This window comes from Myripristis murdjan, chromosome 7 (genome assembly GCF_902150065.1).
Source record: "Myripristis murdjan chromosome 7, fMyrMur1.1, whole genome shotgun sequence".
In the NCBI taxonomy this organism is placed as follows: domain Eukaryota; kingdom Metazoa; phylum Chordata; class Actinopteri; order Holocentriformes; family Holocentridae; genus Myripristis; species Myripristis murdjan.
Window position 1 is genome coordinate 10,341,789 of NC_043986.1, and position 12,567 is coordinate 10,354,355.

The 12,567-nt window shown below is 40.6% G+C and overlaps 1 protein-coding gene across 1 annotated transcript; it reads left to right on the forward strand.

Moving 5' to 3' along the window:
- Positions 1-948: 948 nt before the first annotated feature.
- LOC115362012 (chemokine-like protein TAFA-2) lies at positions 949-11,708 on the forward strand (the record flags this gene model as incomplete). Its single annotated transcript, XM_030055770.1, has 3 exons — positions 949-1,102; positions 5,346-5,470; positions 10,707-11,708. Coding segments are annotated over 3 exons (291 nt in total), but the record flags the coding sequence as incomplete, so codon positions are not given.
- Positions 11,709-12,567: the final 859 nt, after the last annotated feature.

A 12,567-nucleotide genomic window follows, 5' to 3' on the forward strand; every position in this document is an offset into this window, starting at 1 on the left:
GGTGATGGAGCGAAAGTACAGCAGGACGTTGGCTCCCTCTTTACAGCTGTGCCGTAAAGTTTGGTGCTTCTATAGTAAAAATTATAGCAGACGTTTTTCATGTAGCACCTCTCAAAAACTGAGTTACAAAGTGCTTTAACATTAGAAAAGTGCTTAAAAAGGAGTAATTTCAAGATGATTTACATGAGAAAGCCGAACTGAGTAAAATAAACACCAAAGGGGCAAACAATAGGAGCAATACAAAAGTAAAATGAGTTAAACAAAAGGGGAAAATGAGCGAAAAGGGTAAAAATAGGTAATATTGACAAAGTAAAAGAAAACGAAAGGCTAAAAAAAAAAAAAAACAGTTTGACAGCATTAAAATACTAAAAGCAAGTTATCTCAGTGAAAAGTGAAAAACGAGACAGAGACTCCAGGCACCATGACAGGAACTAAAACAATATAAAACATCATGTTCATTGTTTCTATCCTGCAGAAATTAGTTTTCAGAGGGGAAGCGACAGATTTCATCATGTCATCGTTGCATCGTGAGTCTCTGTGTGTGTGTGTGTGTGTGGGCGCACAATTTTATTATACTTTGTGCACATAAGTAGACCAACTTTCATGCATGCGTTTAAATGTGCATCAGAATATGGGAGAGATTTTATTTGATCGCTCTGGACTGTTTATATCTCAGGGCTATCTGATTGCTCCAGTTACATTACAATTCAAGAAACTTCCTGGCAATAAGTGACTTTAAACCACTGCGAGATTTTTTTTTTTTTTTTCACTTGTTCTAAGAAAAAAATCAGATGTCGGACTTTAAGGTTCAGTATTAAATTAAACCAGACTTGCAAAGACAAAGATATTTTTGCAGTGGTGAGAGCTGCATCGATGAGATCCTGGTGTGCTGAACATATTTCACTGTGTGTGTTTGTGTTTGTGTGTGTGTGTCTGTCTCTCTCTCACACAGTGCATGTGAAGGCAGGGACGTGTGAGGTGATCGCTGCTCATCGCTGCTGCAACAAGAACAAAATCGAGGAGAGATCTCAGACTGTCAAATGTTCCTGCTTCCCTGGACAGGTCGCTGGCACCACCAGAGCCATGCCCTCCTGTGTCGATGGTACGTCCCACTCACTGTGTGTTTCCGACTGTGTGTTTTTCCTTTGTTTATTGGCTTTTCATGGTTTTGTAAGGCGACACAATGAAAGCACACCCTATCACAAGAAAACCATTTAAAAGTCAATTTAGGATAATTCCCGTGTTTGTCACTTGATATTATTTGAACCGTCCTGATGCAATAATCCCTGCAAATTTGGCACTCTGGCCAGGATAAAACAAAGCTAGGAATTATTTGACCCACAATTCATACCGTATGTAAAACATCGCATTTGCACTACATAGTATAAATCTGTCTGTTTGGAACAAGCGCTCAGGCATCTGCCACTGCCATCCACTCCAATAAGAAAAAAAGATGTAGCATATTGACTGAAGCAAGCTGGGATTTGACAGTGAAGTCATAGATGTCAATATTGTCTTGGCAGCCATGTTAGTGTACCGGCAGCCAAGAGGAGCTTCAGTGCAGCCACAGAGTAGAAATGAATAGAACAGAATGACAATTTTCGCCTGTCATACTACATTTAATTCATGCACTAATTCCAATTTGCCTGATCAGTGAATTTACTGAATATCATGCATGACTCATGGTAGTTATTGACATTTGTCTTGTGAGTTTTAGTTGAATGTAGGGTAATTACAATGACGGGGGTGGCGTATCGTAAAATAGAAGAGGAGGAAAAAAATCGAATATAACTTCTTAAAGGAAGACCATGCAGTTTCAAATGGGAAGGCACCGCGCCTCGTTTACTAATGTTAAAGATGAGGCTGAGGAAGGATAAAACCCCTCAGGTTCATGCCAAGACAAACTATTATGGGTGTAAAACTGAACTGAAAAAAAAAAAAAAAAAAGTTCAATATGGTGCAAAACTGAACCGTTTAATACACAACACACCCTGCAAAGTGCAGTGTTACAGACACAGCCACTGTATGAGAACCATCTAATCACACATTTATCTGATGAATTAATGAATACACAAAGTATTTTTAGGTTTGTTTCAACTAGTCTAAGTAGACTTTTGCCTTTGAAAGACTGTTTTTTTCATATCATCTTGTAATCCCAAATCTCTGAATGAAAAAAACATTATTTGTGCAAGTAAGATAAAGTACAGAGAATATTGGAAATGGTAGTGGTTTATTTTTTCCCTAATGTACAAAACAAACCAAACAGAAAGCGAAATCGTGACCAAAATATCACAGTACAAACTATTATTGAACAGTTATACCCCAACCCATAGAATTAATGTAATGCTTTTAAATTCCTGTCTTGAATCTAATGTTTGGATGTCAAAAACATAAACAATGGAGCACAATGCTCCTATATTTTATGGGGTAAAAGAGTTCTTTTACTTCTGAGGCTTTTCTAAGTTGTCTTCCTGTGAGAGTTGAGTGGCATTCCTCATTCTTCACCACTGAAAACTGCACAGTCTGCCTCTGACTGAGAGGCAAAACACTGAAAATGGGCCATAAAAAACAATTAAGGTGTTCCTTCTTATATAGCAATCAGTTCAGTCAATAAATAATATCCGAACATACACGGACTCCCAATGTAAATCCGGATAGCAAATATTTTAATCTGCAGAAAGTGTATCTTTCCGGAGCTGGAGCTTTGTTGACAATGAATGAAAGCTTGATTTTGTAGACCCGGTGTTTGTTTGGGTTTTTCACACATAAATGAGCTTTGTTTCACAGTAGACAGTTGTAAGATAGAAAATATAGCCATATGCCCGGAAAATCCCCCCGGCTACTGTTACTGGGTCCACAAAATCAGTATCCCGGTCTCCCTGCAGCTCTCGACGGTGGCACTTGATGACAGCACAGAGTACACTCTCAGCACTTGTTTTTTTTTTTTTTTTTTTTTTTTTCTAGCTGTGGGGGGGAATGTGTTAGGATTGATCTGCATTAGAACTTAATGAGACATATTCATTTATCATAATGGCAACCCATCCTTTCACAGTCACCCTACATGCTAGAAGAATTGAAGAGGTACGGAGAGTGAATTACCAAGTAAATGTAGCTGAACAGATAGCAGCACAAGTCACAGCCGAACGACGTCGAAAACCGCTGATAAAACCTCACTGCATTATAGCCGTCCAAGATTTAGGATGGTAACAGCCCATGTTTGATAGCATAAGTGGAATTAGACTGCTACATTACCACCCATCATTTCATTCAAGGAGGGAACTACATCAATAACGACTTTTCACAGTTTGTATTTTTTATATTCTCGTAAATACTAGATGCATTTGTACAGGTCTGCATATGGGCAATATTTCCTAGTGGTGTTAACTGGTGATTGGACCCGCAGAACCACTGGCAGTGTTGATTTTAAAACTTTCCATGTTAAATTAACAGAAAAATTCACTCAATTGGTTTAGTATCCTGAGATTCGTCTCTTAATGGCCACCATGTATGCATCATCAAGCTAGGAAGTACCCTAATTTTCTCAGCAACTAAGGAAAAACTAGAATCTAAAAAATAAACATCTTTTCAGAAAGTAGTGCATAGTTGATCTTGGAGTTGTGTCTTTAAGCTCAGTATTATGATAGGTGTCTTTAACTAATTCAAAGTATTCATCTACTGAGTTAAAGTTATAATTACTATTTGTGTTATATTTATGCTTTTACCTTGCAATTGAATGGAAATGACCTATTATTGTTATTTATTGAATAGCAAAGACCACTATAATAACTTTATGAATTAAGTAGTAAGTTTATGTGTTCAAACATTCATTCAATCTCAACTTCTTCCAAACACCAGCATGAATAAAACCACTGAGGCTTCCACATCAAGTATTAACCTCCTTTTATGTGGTGATGTTTTGTTTTGTTTCCATCTTCTTTGTGAAGATTTTTAATGATCTCACTGTTTTTCATTTCTTTAGTCTTTGCGAGGCTTTTGTGATGTTTCATTTTGTGATGTTTGCTAAAAGCACTTCACTGATATGCTTTTATTTGATTGGATCTGATGTGCACAAATCTGCACTAAAGACCCGTGATCTTTTGTCTACAATTTCATCAAAACTTATTTCAACTGGCACATGGAGTGGCAACCCTTGCCACTCCAATATTGTCTTTATTTTATTTTATTTTTTTTCACAGCTGAATTCAAATTCAATTGATCTGTTATTGTGCTGTTTAAACTCACATGACTCTAGCGCCCAGGAAGCCTATGTATAATGCAGTGCGTGACTTTAAAAACAACACAGCCTCCAATCTGAAAATGAGGCTGTTTTTCTTCATTCCTGAAAAGCTGACATTTAAGAGACACAAGGTTTTCCTCAGATCCTATTTTATATTCTTGGTAAAAGAGGAGTTTTGGCACTTAGGTAATGAGAGCTTTGTCCTCAGTGGTTGGTGACAGAGTTTGTGGGCTCATCATTCAGCTGCTGTTGGTGTCATTAATGGAGGGAGTCGTACAGAAAAGTGCTTGGTGTTGATGTTCACAACACAGTGCCTCTGTACACCCAAGAAAACACACAAAAGTACACGTGTGCACAAATGGGGAAAGGAAAATTACAGTTAGAAAAAGCATTTCTTTTTTTAATTTTTAAATTGCCATGCCCTCTATTCATGCTCATCTCTATTTTATTCACAGTGTAAAAACATTGCTGGTTAGAATGCAGCAGACGGTGGTGTGACCTATTCAAACAAACATTTACTGCTGGGTCTCTTCTGGTGCAGCATCACGGGAATCAAACATGTCATCACCAGAATTAAAGGCTGAAAGAAAAAAAAAATAGCACCTGACTAACAGTAGAGATTCAAGCTGAACTTTGGCTTTAATAATTTAAATGACGAGTTAGATATGAGCATGTAAACTAGGCTACAGAAAAATCAAGTATTGTGGTAATACGATCAACATGTGACCCATATTAGGTTATGATTATTCAGGGGAAAAAAAAAAAAAAAAAACACCACCTTTTTTGTTTTACTGGTTGGTTTCTATCATTAGGCCTGCAAGTAATGCTAAATTCTCAAAGTAAATTTGATTGACTAGCTCATGATAATTATCTTTAGAAGAAGGATTCATCTGTTTTCCAAAGTCCAGTCTTCCAAAATCGCACAATATTGTAAAATCCAATCAAAATACTTGCAAAATTGTAATATTTTCCAGAATTGCAATCAATTTTGAATCAGCAGTATCGTTAATTGTATTGTATTGAAGGTCCCTGCTGACTCCCATCTCCATATAGGACTAAATGTGGATGTTTTTGAGAAATTTCTCGCCTTCTCTGACTCTCTTCGCAGCTTCCATTGTAGCCCAGAAGTGGTGGTGTCAGATGCATCCATGTATGGAAGGAGAGGAGTGTAAGGTTCTCCCCGACCTCACAGGATGGAGCTGCAGCACAGGCAACAAAGTCAAGACCACAAAGGTTGGCATCTGCTCTGTCTCTCTCTCCCTCTCCCTCTCTCTCTCTTTCTCTGGACCGCCGCTGAGTCCACCTCCTCCCCCCGCCCCTCTTCACCCTCACATACATGCATGCACATACACACAGAAACACAAACATACAGACCTACCACTGTGTGACCCACTTCCCCTCCACAGTGTTGTATCTATGTCCTCTTCTCCCCCCCCACCCCACCCTTTTCTCTCTGCATCATTCTTTTTCTCCCCCAATTCCTCTCTCTTTACTTCCTCCTCCCGCCCATCTTGGATCTAACATCAAACGTTCTCTGCGGAAGCAGAAGGAAACAAGGCCAACAGAAACAAGGCAAATAACACAGATACACACACACACACACACACACACACACACACACAAAACATCACAAATCCCTTCACTCCCACTTGCCCTGCTTGCCTGCATCTGACTGGCATGCTATCTGACTCATGGCAAAAACAACTTGCCACACCGGATACACTGGAGCAGCGATTGTTCTAGCATAGTTTTTTATGCCCTGCTTTGCTCACAACGTGCATTTTCCTTATGTGTGTGTGTGTGTGTGTGTGTGTGTGTGTGTGTGTGGATCTCTGTGTATCCCCCTTTCCTGTGTTTTCACTTTGTAGATCAATTTTCACGCATTTCCTGCGTCCGTGTCTTTGTGTGTGCCCCATCTATCTTTCTACTTGGCCCCCATTGGCACTTGTTGGCCCCTGCACACACTGAGCTGACCCGAGCAGGCTCTCAGCTGTCTGTCATAGAGTGGAATGTGTGTGAGGCTCACCTCTTGTCACTGTATGTCTCTGTTTCTAACCCCATCCTTCTCTTTCCCTTCTCAGCCTCCATTATTCATGGCTGGGTGCGGACCTTTGTTTTCTGCCTAAATAATTGATTGCAGGCGTGGTTGGAGGAGGGAGAGTGCAGCTCCTTGGGTAGAGGAGAGGGATGAGAAGAGCTTACTCTTAGACGCACTCTGCCTCCACTCTCTCTCTCTCTCTCTCTCTCTCTCTCTCTCTCTCGTTCTCTGAAACTCTGTCACGCAGTCTCCCGTATGCTGAGCTGATTAAAAATTCTTTACCTACTCCTTGCTCTGCTCACCTCTCACCTGGCAAAGTGCAACTCGCCCTCTCATGTCACACTCGTTCGTTCGTTCTTTCCTCTCCAACCAACACCCTGCCCCAACCCCCACCCACCACCTCTCCACCGGTCTAAGTCCAAAACCGAGCTTGCATCAGGCTGCTCATGGATGCAGCAGAACTTTCTCGACTCACCACCCACATGGCAGACAGACAGACACATAGATAGATAGATAGATAGATAGATAGATAGATAGATAGATAGTCAAGGCAAGTTTATTTATATAGCACAATTCAACACAAGGTAATTCAAAGTGCTTTACAGAAACATTAAAAGCAACAAGACACAATTTAAAACAATAAAAACAGTCAATAAAAAAGGAAATAGAAATTTAGAAATTTAGAATGATAGCGATAATAAAATACAGTAACATAAAATAGATAGATAGATAGATAGATAAATAGATAGATTCTCATCATCGTTGCTGAGTTACTTTTTTACTCGCTATCTCTCGCATGCTAAAAGCACAAAAGCACAAAGTTCAAACTATATTCTTTGGAGAGATCCACAATTTGTCCATTTACCATCCAGTCTCTGATGCTTATGGAGAGCCCGACAAATATTGAGCTCTGTAATGGATGTGCTTACAATGTAGCACTTTACCAAAATGTACTTAAGTAAAGGTAAAATTGCTGACTTTAAAAGTAAAAGTATAAAAAAAGAGACTCGGTTCCTGTAAGACGAAATGTAACAAGTAGCTATTTCCATCCCTGCTTGGAGTATTGCATGTCATGTGAAAAAAAAAAAAAAAAAAAAAAAAAAAAAGAGCCATGTAAAAAATGTAATCCGTTTTAAAGATATAAGAAATTTTTAATTAGTCATGTAGGAGTTGTTTCATAGATCTGATGTCATGTGTTCGTTTTATCAGCCCAGTGTGCTCGTTTCTAATTCTCTCCAAAAGATCAAAGTAAGCAGCTTCAGCTCGGCCTTATTTCACCGTTGGCTGTGTTGTACTTTAAGAGAGCACAAATATTTGCAGTCTCTCGTATCCGTGTTTGCGATCTGTGTGTGTCCATGTGTTTATGTGTACACTATGTGAGTGTGCGGTGTCACTCGATGTCGTGTTTGCCTGATAATGAAAAGTGTGCTTTTTTTCCCCTCTGGTCTGATACGCTGAGGTCAAGATGCGCAGGCGTTCAGATCAATAGCATCGAGCGTTCTCTTATAGTCCCATTAAGGCCCGCTCGTAAATTGAAATTGACGATAGAGCGAGGGAGAAAAGGACATGAGAGGGAGAGAGAGAGAGCGGGAGAAGGAGAGATGGGGAGCAGTTAAAAGGAAAAGAGGGGAAGAGGAGATGGATGAGGAAGAGAGATAAAAGAATAACAGAATTGGAAAGTGGAAAGGAGTGGCTGAAGGCGGAGGTAATGTAAAGATAAAAGAATAAAGGAAAGATTTGAGAATGTTGCAGCCGGTCAGCTCACAGAGAGCTAATGTCGGTACACAGAACAGCTTTGGCGCTCTCCTCCCGCCCGCCCTCCATCCCTCCATCCCTGGCAAGGAGCAGAGGAGAGGAGGAGAGAGGGAGGAGAGGGGGAGGCGACAGAAGACAGCTCGATCAATGCCAAATAATATCATATGGATGAGCAGGCAGAGGCGGCCATGCTGCCAAACCGCAGAGCTGTCAGAGAATGCCCGACTCACAGGCACATACTGTACACACACACACACACACACAGTCATATGTACACTTGTATATGTCACCACCTGTATGGTTAGCTTAAAACAAACAGTCATTAGATGCGGCACACTGCAAGCACCACAGACCTCTTTAGGCGAGGCATTATGCAAGTATTTTTCCCCTTGGTAAAAACAGGGATAACACGGCTAACACTGGATCAAGGTCTGCTAGGGATTTTGAAGTTTCCTGTTTTGATGGAGCTTCCAGTTCTTAGACAAAAAGCAAAAACAAAGCAAAATTAAGCCACTTAATTAGTGAATACTAATAATTTCCTGTTTTAAAACTGCTCTAAAAGTGAGTCATGAATAGTGTATATCATGAGTGAATGAAGGGGATATCTGCCTTCTGGCCATATGAGCAGCCACTGGGATGGACAGGCAAAAGCCATTCAAAAGCAATAGAAAACCTAGCTTGCGGCATTGCGATTAATGGACCGAAAAGGCCCCATAGAGGTGACACTGTGGCACCGCAGGTGAGCTTTGTAAATTGAGATCTAACCACGTAAATCTGCTTTCTAAATGGGCATGGCAAAAGCCACCTACAGGTGTCGTCAAACAGGCAAGGGGATGAACACCTACAGGGACTTTGAGCTACTGCCTAAACGCATTGCAGGCGCAAAGATGTAGCAGTGTGCGTGCATAGTGAACTGGCTTGATGACAAATGCCTGCAGACTCTTTGATCAGGCACAGGAGTAGATGCCTGAAGGCAGTGGGAGCGGGCCCAGGAAGGGTGGCCCGGAGCCATCGAGAGCAGATATAGTAGAGCTGACTCCATGAGAGCTGCCAGCGTGGAGAAAAGGCTGCTGTGGAGCTCTTGAGGTGATGGCTGGTCGTCACACTTTGTTAGCTGGCACCTCGGTTGGACAAAAGACCGACTTCCTCTTGCGGAATTGCACGAGGGGAAGCATGGGTAGCAGACGAGGAGAGAAAAGTCTCAGCGAGATAGAATATCTTTGAGAGAGATGGAGGAAAACACAGAAAACTGTCTTAGAGAGTGAGGTCTATTAAGTGCCCAAGTATTGGCAGTTATGCAGCCATTTGTGTGTGAATTTGCTAGTTGGCAGGTAGAAAATGTCTCCTAATAGGCTGAAATAAACCAAAAGTGAGAGTATGAGCAAAGGAAATGGAAAGAGAGGGAGATGAGATAGAGACTGACTGTGTGATTAGAGCACTCGTCTGGACAAAGAGACGAGATGACATGGCACTCGGCCAGGCGCTGAGAGTGAGGCTTTGTGGGCCAACTGCCACGACTCAAGCTGCATCTTGTTTAGTCTCCTGCCAGAAGAGAGGAGAACCGTACCGGCCATGTTGCCAGTGTTCCCCCAACAAGAATCAGTTCTCATTGTTTCCAAGTAGCGCGCTCTGCTGTGCTGCACATTAGTTAAAGCCGTCTCTTGGCATGTACTTCCACCACTGGCTCCGCAGATACCATCATATTGCTGTTTTTCTGCGGCCTCGACTGACTCAGTGACAGCCTAAGTCCCTGTTCACGTAGCATCTCAGATCTCAGCAACCAAAGTTATTGACTGGAGCTCACGTTCTGTGTCTGTACATCAGCATAATGAGACGATTGAAAACGCTTGCATGTATAAACGAGTAACAGGGCTTGCTGCTGTGCTCTCGGCGCTGTCTTGAAATATTTACTCAAGATATTTGTCGTGAGCATATCCCCGTATTTGAAATATTGCGCGGGTGTAAAAGTGATCTCCACTGTCAACAAACATGGGGGCGGCCATACAGGTTCTGAGACTGTGGAAAGCTGAAGAGGACCTGTGTTTTTGTATAATCTACCACGTCAAATGCAAAAAAGATTTTTTTTTTTTTTTTTTACTGATATAACTTAACATCCCCTTTCTGAATGCACTTGAAATTCAGCATAATGTGTGGCTTGGCCCTAGACCCATCCGTTGGTGGAACAATTTAAAAAGCAGTCAGGCAGCGTTGTGCAGTTATACACATCAACTTCTGGTTGTCAGCTCCTGTTCCCGTCCAAACAAACACAGCCAGCTTCATGTGCATATTAACTAGAGTCAGCCTTCTTTTGGGTGCTTCTGCCTGTTTCAAGTACGGCTGCTCAGATCTGTATTTTTGGATATGACTTTTATTTTTTTGGGGAGGGGAAATGTCAACCTCTGATATTTGGTTGGGCTTCCATATTTTAAACATAGACCTATAATTATAGATCGGTTTGGTGCTACTAGTTGTTATTAAGAATCATATAGAATGTGTATTTGACTGCATTAATTATTAAATGAGGAGCGACAACTATATTCAGCTTTAATGTGAAGTGGTCCAAACTTGCAGGCTACTTTAAACTATGCTTTATTGTGTGTGTGTGTGTTTTTTTTGTTTGTTTTTTGTTTGTTTTTTTTTGTGGGTTTTGACCTTCCACTGTCCTTCCTGTTTCAGGTGACCCGATAGTCCTGCCCAACCTTTGTAACGAGAGGACGAGACAGTCGAAACGATGAGGGAGGGACTTATGCAGCACAATGGACCTATCAATAGTGAGGATATGCACTGAATGGGACTTCTATAAGGATCCAGCAAATGTGTTTTTTTTTTGTTTTTTTTTTTTCTGTGGAATATACAAGTAATGGCAGCGAGAGAGACAGGACTCTAACACTGCCTGCCATCACTTTACGCACTGCTGAGGGTCTCCAGTGCTTTCCCGCAGAGGACTCCATCACCCGCAATCCTTTACTTTAACTACAGACTACAGCCGCTACAACTTGAACTAGAAAACTAAAACACACAAACGGGATTAGATGACCACTAAAACCACCAACCTTCGCTACAACAGTCTGTACCTTTTATCGCTCTTCTGCAGCTTAGCTCCATATACATCCTGGGACTCAAGGAGATCTGGATTTTAGCGATTTATCCTTTATAACCAACTTGACGACAAAAGGAGACCGGGTCCAGAATGGCTGCTTCATTTAGACTGAATGACACATTTGACTGTGCCACATGTGACACACTTGACGCTGGTTCTCATGTTCATCTCATGCTGAACATGTCCTGAAGTTTTTTTTTTTTTTTTTTTTTTTTGTTTTTGTTTTGTTTTTGTTTTTTGTTTTTTTTTTAGCTTTCACCTCCACGAGAATATTTTACCTTGCATTGTTTATTGCTTACCACATGCCATTCTTGAACTGGGGGGGAACTTTTCTGTTACATTTTACAAAACCAACCAAGACAGTTTGACAGTCTATTGTAGTTCTTTATTTTATTTTATTTTATTTTATTGTATTTTCTTGGACAACGGACAGAACCTTTTCAGGGGTGAGGTTAGACTAATACCAAGTAGATGTTATGGTATATTGAAACATGTAAACGTGTAAAAAACTGGTCCATGAAATCAACTGGGCTAAAAATACATTGATGCTCTAATGGTTTTAATATCTGTGTTTTTAAACGCCTGTTAACTGCTATTGAGTACATGTGTCAGTATTATATGAAATGAATAAAACCATTTCAAAAGAAACATCTTGTTCCTCGTGTTTCAGGTAATTCGAGGTCATATGTCTCAAGTACTATGGATCAATACTTATGGTGGAGTACGTATACACTACATACTGAATACGAAACACAATATAGCAAAGAGCAAAAGCCTTTTTGTGGTGTCAGGATGAAAGCATGGAGCTTGTTGCTCATGACTTCTGTGGGTCTTCTGGCTTCAGAAATGTTAAAAGCAGGATGACACCCTGAAAAGATACCCCACTGAGGCCTTCAGCTTCCTTTGAAAGGTTACTAAGGCTGAACGATATGGAAAAAAAATATCATGCTGCAATTATTCTGACACATATTCTGATGGTGATTTTAGTGGAATGATACTTTTTATGTCAAAATTTCCATTTTCACTGAAAAAAAAAATAATCGCTGGCATCTGTACCAAAGAAACATGCTTTCGTGCAAATGGTGAATATGATTTGTATGGCAGAGCATCTCTGTAACACCACAATACTTCATTTATAATGTTATTATGTATTCTGTCACATGTTGTACCTTTATGAAAGAAATTGCAGCCTCTGTGATTTGGATATTGCAATTTTGATAATTGCTGTCAGTGAGAACGTAACAGTGGATCAACATCAAATGACCAAAAACATCGTGGCTACTGCCCTAAAATACATACTGAGCTGAATATATTATATATTCAGTGTATATTCAGTCTCAAATTGGGTTATGCACATGGTAAATAGCCTGCCTATACTTGGTCATTGCTCATCCTCCATGTAACCCATCAACATTTGACAGGAAGACGAGAAACTCC